The following is a 13,543-nucleotide window of genomic DNA, read 5'->3' as shown; positions in this document are numbered from 1 at the left end:
CATATGCCTGTAAGGTCGTCAAGACTAGTGCAAGTTCTACGGCAACTGCTGCGGGCTAAGATTGGGAGTGAGTCTGCAGTTCTGATTGCAATGGGAAGTTAATTCCATAGTTTTGGAACCAGAAGGGAGAAGAGTCTGGGAAGTGTGGAGCGTTGTCCCTGTTCATACCCGTCTGTGCTTAGTTTCCGGGCACAGCCAGAATGTAACCCGACCGCATCTTGGTGAAGTCAGGCTGTAATTGGGTGGCCTTGGGCTCCACAGTGACAGTGCGCTTCCTGCCGTTCATGCTGCACTGGACGGGACTGGTTATGTTCACCAGCAGCCTCCTCCCTTCGCTCTTGAAGTGGCTGAGCAGGACGCCGACCAGCTCCCCGATGCGGCTGTCGGTGGCGGGCACCATGCCCTTCAGGCACACCACCAGGTCCCTGTTGTCCCTGGTATGGAACACAACAAGCTGGTCCTTCCCCGGGGAGACGCTCAACCCCGTCACGTTGTAGAGGAGGATGCTCTTCATGGTCTTGTACTGCTTGAGGGGGTCCATCTTGTACAGGTGGCGGTCGGTGATCAGCACCGTGCGGTCCTCCGCCCTGTGGAAAGCGTTGATCTTGCGCACGTTGCAGGCGAACAGAACTCTCATGAACTTGTCCTTCCGTTGTAGTTGGTTGGACACCAATGTAAACAGAGAAGCCGTATCGGGGCTGTCTCGCTTCAGGTAGTTCCCCTCCCAGGCTCTCTGCAGGCCTAGGTCTGACCTATGACCCTTCAGAGCCTCCAGGGTGGCAACCTTGGCCCTCACGTGCATGGCCTCCTCTGGAGACAGCCCTTTGATCAGTGTCCACGCCCACCATTTGTCATAGAGTCTCTGGAGGGCCTCCTCAAACTCGCGGATGACTTTGGGTGCTGTTGGCCACTCGACATGCCTGCCGTAGTCTTTCATGGAGCTCACGTTTTTGAAGCGCCCGTTGACCTCGCGGATATAGGACTCGACTTTGTAGCGGCGGTAAGCCCGCAGGATGATGAGCGCAGCACGCATCCGTCTGTAGCGCATTCTGGCTATGGCTCCGCGCCACACCTTCTGAAGAATGACGACTATTTTTCGGACCATGTCGGTGCGCTGCTCCTCAAGGCTAACGAGGGTGCGTGGTGTGCGGACGAAGACCTTGGTCTTGCCGTAGGCCACATCATGGTCGAAGCCACAGCCCTGCATAAGCCTCCTCACTGCATCCTTGTCCGACTGTAGCTTATGATTGGGCCACGTGAACTCTGAGATCATCTTATACCTCTGTAGGAAGCGGGGATAAGTCTGTCGGTAAGCGAAGCCAGCGCGTCGAACTCGGACATTCTCCAGGAGCCCCAGGTACTCCACCTGGTGTTGGCAGCGCTCATACTCAAACAGCCGAGGGGACTTGACGTCATTGGGCTTGATGCAGCGCACGTAGTAGGGTTCTTTGCAAGCCAGGTTCTCCGCCAATAAGATCATGGAGTTCTTGAAGAGAGTGCCGGCAGTTGGGGGACGCTTGGTAACCTCGGTGATGCTCAGCTTGCCTTCCGGCCACATTGCCTTCAACACAGGGTTGGAACTGTTGCACAGCAGCCTCTTGAAGTCCTGGAAGAGAGTGTCTTTGTTCTTGTCAATAAAACCCACCACAGAGTACGCCACATCTCCTGCATAATGCCTTATACGGAAGTCTTTGTGAAACTCCAAACTCTTGTCAGTGGGTGAGAGCATGCGGCTTGTGTAATGTGCATGTTTTGACAGCTTGCTGTCGAGTCCGGACAGGAAGACCTCGTCAGTGACTTTGCCCACATTCATGCAAGCCTCGTCAAGCACAGAGAAGATTCCTTTGTGCTGCTGTTCCACCAGATCTACGATGACGTGATTGTTGAAGTAGTCAATGTGTTTCCAGGGGATGCCTTCTCTCTGGTACTCATCCTGTTCCTGCTTCAGAACCAGCTGGATGAAGAGCTGCTGCAGTTTCTCGTTGCAGTAGTTGATGCAGAACTGCTCAAAGCTGTTGTTCTGGAAGATCTCAAAGCCATAGATATCCAGCACCCCAATGACTGTGTTATTCCCGCAGACTTTGGAGTCGTAGTCTTTCACATCGATGGTGTCATTGATATGACCCACGATCCAGCAAAACAGACGCTCATACATGGCCTTGGCTAATGCATCTCGTCCATAGCTGGCCTCCTGTAACGTGTGCTGTTTGTCGATGATGTCTCTGCCCGATGCAATGGTGCGGTAGAGCAGAGCCTTCTCCACGTTCTCCACCTTGGTGGACAGTAACTCCGCAATCACAGACACCACCTTGGAGTTCTTAATCTGTATCACATCTCTGTCCACCCTGAACGTCAGGTTCCCCAGATGGAGGATGGCAGCCAGGATCTTGTAAACGGTCTGGATCTCATCGCCTGTGAAGCCAATCACTTTCATGGCGTCGGCCACAGCTTTGAATTCTGCACCGTCGTTAATCCAAGACTTGACGTTACCTCCCGCTTTTATGTAGTTGTAGGTTGTTGGATCCTTCTTGATGTGCAGAGAACGTAGCAGGGACTCAGGAGCTCCGCTCAGCAGCTGGTAAAACGAGTGAAAACTTCTCTCTCCCTTTTGCTGGACAATAACCCTGGACTTCTCCAGCAGGTAGTTGCTGATATGACCACCGATCGGGTCTCCCTTGAAGTCAAAGTTGATGTCCATGTACTTGCCGAATCGGCTGGAATTGTCGTTGCGGTTGGTCTTGGCATTGCCGAAGGCCTCCAGGACGCAGTTGGATTTGAGCAGCATGTTCTTCACTCTTTCAACTCCAGCCCTCCGATTGGTGGTGGTGATGGCGGTGATGTATTGCATTATGTACTTGCTGGCTTCCGTCTTCCCCGCCCCACTTTCTCCCGAGATGACGATGCAGGTGTCTTTGTTTCGTCTCTTCATGGCTTTGTAGGCAGCGTCGGCGATGGCAAACAGGTGCGGCGGCCTCTCGTACAGCTCCCGGCCCGCGTACCGTTCGATGGCGTCGCGCCCGTAGATGTTCATTGCGCGGTACGGATTGACGGAGACCAGCACCTCTCCGATGTAGGAGTAGATTCTCCCCTTCTCGAACCTAAGTTTGAGGTTGGCCAAGAATTCTTCCAGAGAAACGTTGTCCAGAAGAACAAAGTCGGCCTTACCAAACTCACGACTCTCGTGTTCTGCCATAGCTGAACACTAAATGTTGTTTAAAATGACTTTAAAAAAGGGTGTGTGTAAGATGTGCGATAAGTGATGTCCGCCCGTTTGATCCAAAGGATGGCACAGAGTGAGTGGCAGTGAAGTGAGCAGTGCAGCTTGTTATAATTGTGACACTGCAGGACGGTGGGCATAAATACCCATCTGGGTAGTGGTGATGTCACGCTGAGTCATCCATACCCATATATGGAATGTCAGGTCAGGTGTCAACAAATATGGAGTTTGTGATGTCAGAGGTCTCTGTGTATTCTGACTAGCAACAGTCGTAACCATAGCAACCTGGAATCACTCAGACATATATTGAGTGATCATGGCAACCTTATGTAAACAAACCTGGATGACGTGAGTCATAGTGACATGCCTATGTATGGGCATGTCATGGTTATACCCTACATGAGTCATAGTGACATGCCTATATATGGGCATGTCATGGTTATATCCTACATGAGTCATAGTGGCATGCCTATATATGGGCATGTCATGGTTATATCCTACATGAGTCATAGTGACATGCCTATATATGGGCATGTCATGGTTATACCCTACATGAGTCATAGTGACATGCCTATATATGGGCATGTCATGGTTATATCCTACATGAGTCATAGTGACATGCCTATATATGGGCATGTCATGGTTATATCCTACATGAGTCATAGTGACATGCCTATATATGGGCATGTCATGGTTATACCCTACATGAGTCATAGTGACATGTCTATATATGGGCATGTCATGGTTATACCCTACATGAGTCATAGTGACATGCCTATATATGGGCATGTCATGGTTATACCCTACATGAGTCATAGTGACATGCCTATATATGGGCATGTTATGGTTATACCCTACATGAGTCATAGTGACATGCCTATATATGGGCATGTCATGGTTATACCCTACATGAGTCATAGTGACATGCCTATATATGGGCATGTTATGGTTATACCCTACATGAGTCATAGTGACATGCCTATATATGGGCATGTCATGGTTATACCCTACATGAGTCATAGTGACATGCCTATATGGGCATGTTATGGTTATACCGTACATGAGTCATAGTGACACACCTATATATGGGCATGTTATTGCGAACGTCAGTGAGCCATTACTATGTAACCTGGGCATTTTTTTACTTTTAAACGTTTAAAAAAACAACGTAAAAAAAAATACGTAAAAAAAATACGTATTTTATTCTAATTGTTACGAGCTGCGTTCGCTTTTTCGCGCGTCTTACTTGTGGTTATACCATACATGAGTCATAGTGACACGCCTATAATGGGCACGTTATGGTTTTACCGTACATGAGTCGTAGTGACATATTGGCATATCGGACTTGTTTATGGTTATGTCTGAGTAAAAGTTTTGCCTATATATGGTTGTATCAGATTTATGGTTATGTGTGACTGAGCGCCCTCCCATTAGCCAAATGAATACAGGATATATATACTAAAGGTTCTGGCGCTATGCGGTCCGACAGTTTGAGTCCCAGCGGCTGGTGTTGCTTGAAGCAGGCTGTGGGGTAGGAAAATGTATCTTCCCCCTCTTGGAAGAGGCTCTCAATATATTTGTTTACGCCTGTAACTTTTCACCCCGAGCTGTGGACTTTAAATCCATTGTGTTGCCCTGAGCGTTGTTGTGCCTTCCAGTGTGACTTGACCCACAGTGATTTGAGGGACAATGTGCCAGAGGCCAGCGTGGATGTGGTTACACTTATCTTTGTCCTATAAATAAATAGATAAACATATACTTTAGAATGCTCCCCCCTGAAAATGACATGCATGATTAATGGACGAGCTCATGATCACTCATGACTCATGAAAACTAAATATTTGCCTTCCATTCTCTTCCATTCTGTGTAAGTGAATGGGCATGCTTCCTATGGTGAAGCAAATTCCCATCTTCTGCCTCGTGTGGAGTTCAAACCTTGGTGAACTTTTGACAGGGAGAAGTAGGCCTATGTATGGTTGACCTCACTTGGCGGTCATTTATCCATGTGTGACCAGCAACCGCTTTCATTCAAACAGACTAGAAACCAGCTAAAAATATCTTTGCGTGCGTCACATCGTGCAGTGCCTTCAATCAGCACAACAAGATATGGATTTCACCTCGGCAGATGTGTGACCATGCCCTTAAAGGAGTAGTTCGCCCAACAGAGGACTTATTTCTGTCACTTCATGAAGCCTTGAGTTCATGGAGACTTTGGTTGTTTTTGTTGCATTCCTAATAATTCCAATAATGTGATGGCCGGAGGAGACTCAAAGAGTCTCCTACTGAGTCTCCTATTGACAGATGACCCGTCATTTGTCTGATCGGACCCTACAAAACCTCACGCACGCTCAGATCAGCCAACGCAGGGAAGCTGGAAGAACATTCACTAAAAACGCCTACACATCGCTCCACACGTCCCAAACCATTGCAATCAGAACCGCAGACTCACTTCTTCCAAAAAACCCTCCTTAGCCATAGCACTTGCCGTAGCACTTGCCCTGGCCTCAACGACCTTGCAGGCATATGCAAAGGTTCAACTTGTGTAATTTAGATAGCATTTTATGTAGACATAGCACTCTATATTATAGCGTATACGCATAGTTTCAATAGACAGATGTTAGGTCCTTAGCTTACGTATGATTCTCAATGACAATATTTGATGTATTTGATGTATTAACACAACTTTGTGTTGTCGTTGCTTACTGTAAGTCGCTCTGGATTTTTGCTAAATGCCTAAATTGTAAATTGTAAGGACCACAAATATTTTACTGTATGTATTTGGCTGTCGACCCCATCTCAAAATATGTTGTTCCGGGGACCCCCAGAAAGCCAAGATATGAGTGAAAATCGTTCACTGTGAGAGAATAATAGATATTCAAAGATTTGCGCCACATTTTTCACTAATTTTCAAGAATAGCTTAATGTGCTATGAGCTTGTATATCTGCTATTTATCAACAGCCAAAGTATAAAATAATGGTTCAAGTGGTTAAAAGCTACGGTGACACAGATGCATTCCAGGTCTTAGGATCCTCTTAGCTCAGCTCAAACAAAAATACATTCACAACATAAACTTGCTAGGTATTGTTCAGTTCAGTAGTAACACTTTTTTTACTTTCAACTTTATTGTTCTCAGCATCTGAGGGAAAGGCTCGCAGAGGCCCAGGAGAGAATCAGTGCCGACGACAAGCTGGACGGCGGAAGCCCGCTGATGAAGCTCCTCTACGGGGACCCCACTCCCATGTTGTCCCCCCTGGCCTCTGACTGTCCCACACACCGCTCCTCCTTCTGGAGTCTGTCCGGGACACTGACCGTGGAGCGCTTCTCTCAGCTGGTTGGACAGGACCAGGGACGCGCCTCTGTACCCCTGCTCACCCTGTTCCTCAACAAGGTACCTCCTCTGTACCCCTGCTCACCCTGTTCCTCAACAAGGTACCTCCTCTGTACCCCTGCTCACTCTGTTCCTCAACAAGGTACCTCCTCTGTACCGCTGCTCACCCTGTTCCGCAACAAGGTACCTCCTCTGTACCCCTGCTCACCCTGTTCCTCAACAAGGTACCTCCTCTGTACCGCTGCTCACCCTGTTCCGCAACAAGGTACCTCCTCTGTACCCCTGCTCACCCTGTTCCTCAACAAGGTACCTCCTCTGTACCCCTGCTCACCCTGTTCCTCAACAAGGTACCTCCTCTGTGCCGCTGCTCACCCTGTTCCTCAACAAGGTACCTCCTCTGTACCCCTGCTCACCCTGTTCCGCAACAAGGTACCTCCTCTGTACCCCTGCTCACCCTGTTCCTCAACAAGGTACCTCCTCTGTACCCCTGCTCACTCTGTTCCTCAACAAGGTACCTCTCCTCTGTACCCCTGCTCACCCTGTTCCGCAACAAGGTACCTCCTCTGTACCCCTGCTCACCCTGTTCCTCAACAAGGTACCTCCTCTGTACCCCTGCTCACCCTGTTCCTCAACAAGGTACCTCCTCTGTACCCCTGCTCACTCTGTTCCTCAACAAGGTACCTCCTCTGTGCCGCTGCTCACCCTGTTCCTCAACAAGGTACCTCCTCTGTACCCCTGCTCACCCTGTTCCTCAACAAGGTACCTCCTCTGTACCGCTGCTCACCCTGTTCCGCAACAAGGTACCTCCTCTGTACCCCTGCTCACCCTGTTCCTCAACAAGGTACCTCCTCTGTACCCCTGCTCACCCTGTTCCTCAACAAGGTACCTCCTCTGTACCCCTGCTCACTCTGTTCCTCAACAAGGTACCTCCTCTGTGCCGCTGCTCACCCTGTTCCTCAACAAGGTACCTCCTCTGTACCCCTGCTCACCCTGTTCCTCAACAAGGTACCTCCTCTGTACCGCTGCTCACCCTGTTCCTCAACAAGGTACCTCCTCTGTACCCCTGTTCCTCAACAAGGTACCTCCTCTGTACCCCTGTTCCTCAACAAGGTACCTCCTCTGTACCCCTGCTCACCCTGTTCCTCAACAAGGTACCTCCTCTGTACCCCTGCTCACCCTGTTCCTCAACAAGGTACCTCCTCTGTACCCCTTGTTCCCTGGAGCATTCATCCACATAATAGGGCTGTCACCATTACAAATTTAAGCTGATTGTCACACAGATAATTCTGATTAACAAAAAACTTGAGTAAAACAGCAATGAGTAAAACGTTCCCACAAAATGTTTAGTCTCTGTGACACATCTAGGGGCCACAATCTGCATCCAAAGATGTTCCTATAAGCTTTGTCGTTGGTCGATAAAAACCCGGTCGAAATGACTACCAATCAGGAAGTAGACAGGCAAATCGAGCAATGACAAAGCTTCTAGGAAAATCTTTGACTGCAGATTGCGGCCCCTAGATGTGTCACAGAGACTACATTTTCTTTGGGAGCATTTTTTTATTTTATTTTGGACATTGTTCAACATGGAAATGATAATTGCGATTAGGCAATTCTGTAATAATTGTGACAGGCCTATCCACATACAGAAAGAGAATATTAAGCCAGAAATACATATTTAGTTATTGTCTCCACCAGGCCGAAGGCATGTGGGGAGAGTATGTTTTGCACTCCGTCCGTCCGTGTGTCCGTCCGTCCGTGTGTCCGTCCGTCCGTCCGTTAGCAGCTAATCTCGGCCACCGTTAACCCGGTCGATGCCAAATTTTGCACACACACTCCCTGGATGCCAACGATGAACCTCTGCCCCAAACTTTCCAGAACGGCCTGTTATAGCGCCACCAGGAGGCCGCTTTGTGCAAAACAACTTTTTGCACAGTACACCTACAGATTTTGTCCAAACATCACGCAAATTGGTACACAGTCTCTCTACAGCCATTCAACAAAACCGGTCTTTCAGATTTCTCAGACTCCATCCTGATTGGTTAAGATTGGCTTCCAAAGTTCACAGGAGTGCTCAGTTTCAAACAAAATGCTGCAAATCATGAACACATTGCGTGATTTCCTTGAAATTGTGCACCCACATTCCCACTAGGCCGAGGACGAAATGCCACATGAACAATTTCAACTCAGCCTCAAGGTGGCGCTATAACTGGCCGAAAAGTGTTTTTACCTCTAACTGCACGAATCTGTGGATCACTTTGTATGCCAACTCCCTAGAGGCCAAGGAAAAACCTTTGTCTGGAATTTTTCACATCTGCTCTTTATAGCGCCACCAGGAGGCCCACATATGTAAAACACATTTTCTATTATTACTCCTTCAGATTTTATCCAAATTTCACGCAAATCGGTACACATGATCTCCATAGTCATGTGATCAACACAGGTTTGTTTGATTTCTCATATTCCATCCTGATTGGCCACGATTGGCTCCTACAGTTTTCAGGAGTAGCAAATGGCCACAACTCCTCAACGCAGCATCCGATTGCGATGAAACTGTGCATGCATATTCCCACTAGGCTGAGGAAGAATCCTGGTGGAGACCTGTGCCGATTGGCACTTTATCTAGTTAAGAAAATGTTTTCTGAATCGTCAAATATGTGCATTGTGAAATTCTGAGCTAAAACACATTTTCAAATATGTATTGTGGCCACTTTGTGTATCCCCCCACCCCCCGCGAAAATGTATGGAGTGCATATTTCTCTACTGGTCAGTGGTCAGCAAGTTAAACCTATATTGATCAGTTCCATCTTTGCATCTCATCTGTCCATACGTGTAGATCCAGTGTGTGAGACAGTTGCATCATCTGCCTGAGCTGGCTGCGTTGCAGTCAGACCTTTTAAGGGCATTTCCCCTGGTGTCGGAACATACACACCAGAGCATTGCGCAGATGTTACAACAGATACCAACAGGTATAACAATATCCCAGCATTCTTCTTTAGTCCTTTAATTAAATGTACTCCCCCATTGATATAAGTCAATGTCACATGTACGCACGCACGCACGCACGCACGCACGCACGCACGCACGCACGCACGCACGCACGCACGCACACACACACACACACACACACACACACACACACACACACACACACACACACACACACACACACACACACACACACATGCTCTGACCAGACCACTCTCATCCTTTGTAGGATACCAGAGGAAGCTGCTGCTTGATAGGATAACGACATTCATTGGAGTCTGGAATCGCCTCAGACTGGAGGTGGCCAACAACTGTAAGCACATACTCTAAAACACTCCTGTAGTACCCTTTGCCAACTTTTGGTTGCATAGCACTGAGTTTAACCTCGCACATTATTATTACGCATTATTATAAGCCTAAAATCCCTACCCTGTAACTGCCCTGCCCGCAGCAACGCATGGCAGGGTATTGTAATCGCTCCTGTAATGTGTGTCTGTCTGTCTTCCTTTGAACAAAATAAGTTGAGAACAGATGGGGCGGAAATTTCATGAAACGTGGTGGTGGGGAAGGATCAGTTAACTGCCCCGAAGCCATGGTTAACTTCAGGGTTGAAAAGTCAAAAGGTCAGGATCTCAATCAAGGTCAAGGTTAAAAATTGAGAACAGGCGGGGCAGCTTTTCCTGATTCAAGCTCACACGCTTCTGAGCTTGTATAGATCGGCTATTTGTTTCTGGCTAAGAGATTTGGTGTAGCGTTTAAAAAAAGTACAGTTGCAACTAGGGATGTCCCGATCACGTTTTTTTTTACTCCCGATCCGATTCCGATCATCTGATTTTCAGTATCTGCCGATACCGATTTTTCCCAATCCGATATTTATATTGTTATAGAACACTTATGCCATATCACAATAGTACAATTTGTCAATTTCCCAAATCACAGACAATATCCAGTCTAATATCATGATATGGATATAATATTGATACTAGGGATGTCCCGATCACGTTTCTTTTGCTCCCGATCCGATTCCGATCATTTGAAGATGACGTGATCGGCCCCCGATTTTCGATCACGTGATCGGATCGGGACAACCCTAGTCGCAACTCGAGGTCCATTTTGCTAAACTGCGGTCCACAGCGGCTGACCTGGGAGTGGAGGTGCAGCTGTGTGAGATGGAAGTGACCGTGGACAGCTCTGGGGAGTTCCTCGTGCCATGTCGACGTGGCCCTGGCTCATGCCTCCCAATACTGCTAGACTTCCTGTCAGAGACTCACAACTCCTTAGTGAGAGCGGCCAGGAAACTGACCCGCCAAGATGACAGGTCAGTTAACCCATTCTGACCTGAGATCAGATTCATACGAGGTTTCCGCCGGACACACACTGGTCTGATTAACCCCATTCTGACCTGAGATCAGATTCTAAAAATGTCAGTCGTTTTTTTTAGATTTTTCAAAAATAGCAGACCTACAAGCTCGTATCGCGCCACTCGGTGGCGCGATATGAGCTTGTAGATCTGCTATTTTTCAATAGCTAAAGCATAACATGATGCCAACACCAAAATGGGTGCCCGGTCAGAATGGGTTAAGTTAACTTTTTTACCATATAGTCTCGCGTTGCCAGACTGTTATGTTGCCTCTCGCAATTTTCAAAATGCTTCCCTCATACTGCCTGGAGAACGGAAGCAAATCTATCCCGATTTTGGTGGCTTTTGGTGTCTGTCCACAAACTTTGTCCTACACAAACATTAACAATGAATGGACAATTTTACATCATAGTGTCTGAGCAAATAGACCTATTTTACGTCATGATGATGTACGATGATAAGAGCGCCCCTAACTTCACACGGGTGTCATTTCTTTTAATTGACATTTTCAGTTTCAAAACGGTATCACCGTATCACTCACCTGTAGTCTGAGTGGAATTTGAATATTGAATGTGTTCCCACAGTGAGTCCTACAGTATTCTACTGGAGGGGGCGTCTGAGACACAGCTGACCCTCTGCCACCCCGATAGAGAGCTGCTCCCTCTGGTGTTGGCCAACTGCCACTACACCCTGAGGAAAGGCAGGGAGACGGACAGCACTTACAACCTGCCGGGAATCCAAACGCAGCTGGCTCGTCGCTTCCTGGCCGGGAAACCACTCATACAAGTGGTGAGAATGGATTAGACCAGTGGTCCGTGGTCCTTGAGGGGGTTCCAGGTGGTCCCCAGCTATTATGCAGGACAGTTGATAACCAAATGTACCCTTTTTAGATCGTCTCTTGAGAGCGTGACATGAAACCAAATGATTTAATTTTACGCTCTCAAAAGTTAATATTATTGTTAAACATCTGCATTTCTTAATTTACAGGAAGTCTACAAAAATGTTGATCAATGCCTGTTATCTCTCCTATGGCACCAACATCAATACAGCATGGAATTGTGGACAATATGATCCTATCCAACAACAACAAAATATATATTTATTTTCTTCTTGTCTTTTTTTGTTTTCTTTGATCTGATATGCTGAATGTCATCAAATGTTGGCTAAATATCATCAAACGGCTCAAATGCCGAATAAATAATGGACCTTGACATGACAAGGGTTGAAAACCACTGTTCTAACCGGAACACGTTGTAATTCCTGTCTTACTATCATCAGGACACGTCGAGGTACTTGAACAGGCACCTGCAGGACTTCTCTGTGGTTCTAGCCGAGGTCAGAGACAGGATTCATCAGGTGAGTGCAGTATGGTGTGTGACTTCTTACCACACCAACGGAACTTGCAACAAAACCATTTTGGCACACCAATGCAGCTCCTTGCAACTGCCATTCGGAATAATGGTTACACCGGCCCGGCCCTATCCATCTGGGGGCCCTAAGAGGGGGTGGTGTTTTGGCAATTATCTCTGGAACGGAAAGTCCAATCTGCTCAGTTCAAAACACACAACACAGACTGTCTGTTCGGGGGGGCTCTAGCGACTCCCGGGGCCCTAGGCGGTCGCGTAGCCCGCGTATACGGCAGGCCAGGCGTGGGAGCGTGTGAGAAGTTTTTTATTTAGTCACACGCTCTTGTAAATACTTTTCATTTATTAAATATTCATAAAACCCACAGACAGACTTATGCACTTTCAACCTGCCGTCCCTAGTATTTTGGACATATAATTCCAAAGTATTGTAAAGAAAAAGATGATACATTACAAGGTTTCTGCTCGACAGACAGTGACGATAAGCCCTATACACCGTATATACTAGTACACAGTAGTTCCTCCTATGGGATTTGAAGAGGCCTCTTTATGTTGTAGCTGTAGGTCACATTCCTTCACCCGAAACGTATTTCAGTTTCCATTCACCGGGAGAGCATCCAACCCCAACCCATCCCACCCCGCTCCGCTCAGCGCCACTCAGTTGCCTGCTGACAGCTACTCCGTGCTCTTATGTCTGTTATGTGGTTCAACGCTGCAGGAGCCGCTGAAGGGCTCGGTGAGCGGTGCCGTGAGGACAGTGCTGCGGTCGTACAGCGATGTTTGTGACGCCGTGTTCGTGGTGGAGATCGCATTGCGCTTCCTGGGGAAGACTGGCGGGGATCCCCGAGATCACCTCCTGTCCTTCCTCACTGATTCGCTGCAGATGGGCCCGCAGATCTCCAACACTGTGGTCAAGGTAGAAACCTCAGGGCCGTTTCCTTTTAATTGACTGCAGTGATTGTGAGATTCATTAAACTATCTTGTTGCTGGTCTCTGCTAATATAATAGTGGTATTTCCCTCAGCAGATTGCTCCACTTTACTGATGTGTACTCTTTGACAAAGTATAAATTAAATCAAAACTCATTTAAACTATTTTTTATTCCAGGCCCTTGGTGATAGTAAATTGGAGCATAGCACCTTCACCTGGCAGCTCCTTACCTGCTGGAAATCTGAGCTCATGCTGAGCCGCAAGCAGGTTAGACACATTAACACGTTTAAATAGAAAAATCTGCTTCACAGTTTCCTGGATTTGGCAATCTCCAAACCACTTGCAAAGGCGAAACTCAA

At 47.6% G+C, this 13,543-nt stretch overlaps 3 protein-coding genes across 3 annotated transcripts in view; 2 read left to right on the top strand and 1 right to left on the bottom strand.

Annotated features, from left to right (window-relative positions):
- Positions 1-13,543, top strand: part of cep131 (centrosomal protein 131) — a 74,521-nt gene that overhangs the window by 18,918 nt on the left and 42,060 nt on the right. The gene's annotated exons all lie outside the window — the stretch shown is intronic.
- Positions 1-13,543, top strand: part of rnf213b (ring finger protein 213b) — a 51,359-nt gene that overhangs the window by 35,974 nt on the left and 1,842 nt on the right. Inside the window, exons 55-62 of the mRNA XM_083788255.1 lie at positions 6,352-6,606; positions 9,380-9,512; positions 9,761-9,844; positions 10,666-10,849; positions 11,476-11,680; positions 12,170-12,247; positions 12,974-13,171; positions 13,362-13,451. Of these exons, the coding sequence (XP_083644381.1) occupies positions 6,352-6,606; positions 9,380-9,512; positions 9,761-9,844; positions 10,666-10,849; positions 11,476-11,680; positions 12,170-12,247; positions 12,974-13,171; positions 13,362-13,451 (1,227 nt within the window). The remainder of the gene's footprint in view (positions 1-6,351; positions 6,607-9,379; positions 9,513-9,760; positions 9,845-10,665; positions 10,850-11,475; positions 11,681-12,169; positions 12,248-12,973; positions 13,172-13,361; positions 13,452-13,543) is intronic.
- Positions 179-3,193, bottom strand: LOC310875141 (unconventional myosin-Id-like; the record flags this gene model as incomplete). Its single annotated transcript, XM_083788258.1, has 1 exon — positions 179-3,193. One exon carries the CDS (start codon positions 3,191-3,193, stop codon positions 179-181), a length of 3,015 nt encoding a protein of 1,004 aa, XP_083644384.1.

Source organism: Protomyctophum parallelum (genome assembly GCF_964188405.1).
Source record: "Protomyctophum parallelum genome assembly, chromosome: 17".
Classification (NCBI taxonomy): domain Eukaryota; kingdom Metazoa; phylum Chordata; class Actinopteri; order Myctophiformes; family Myctophidae; genus Protomyctophum; species Protomyctophum parallelum.
This window is presented reverse-complemented; position numbering and strand designations above follow the sequence as displayed.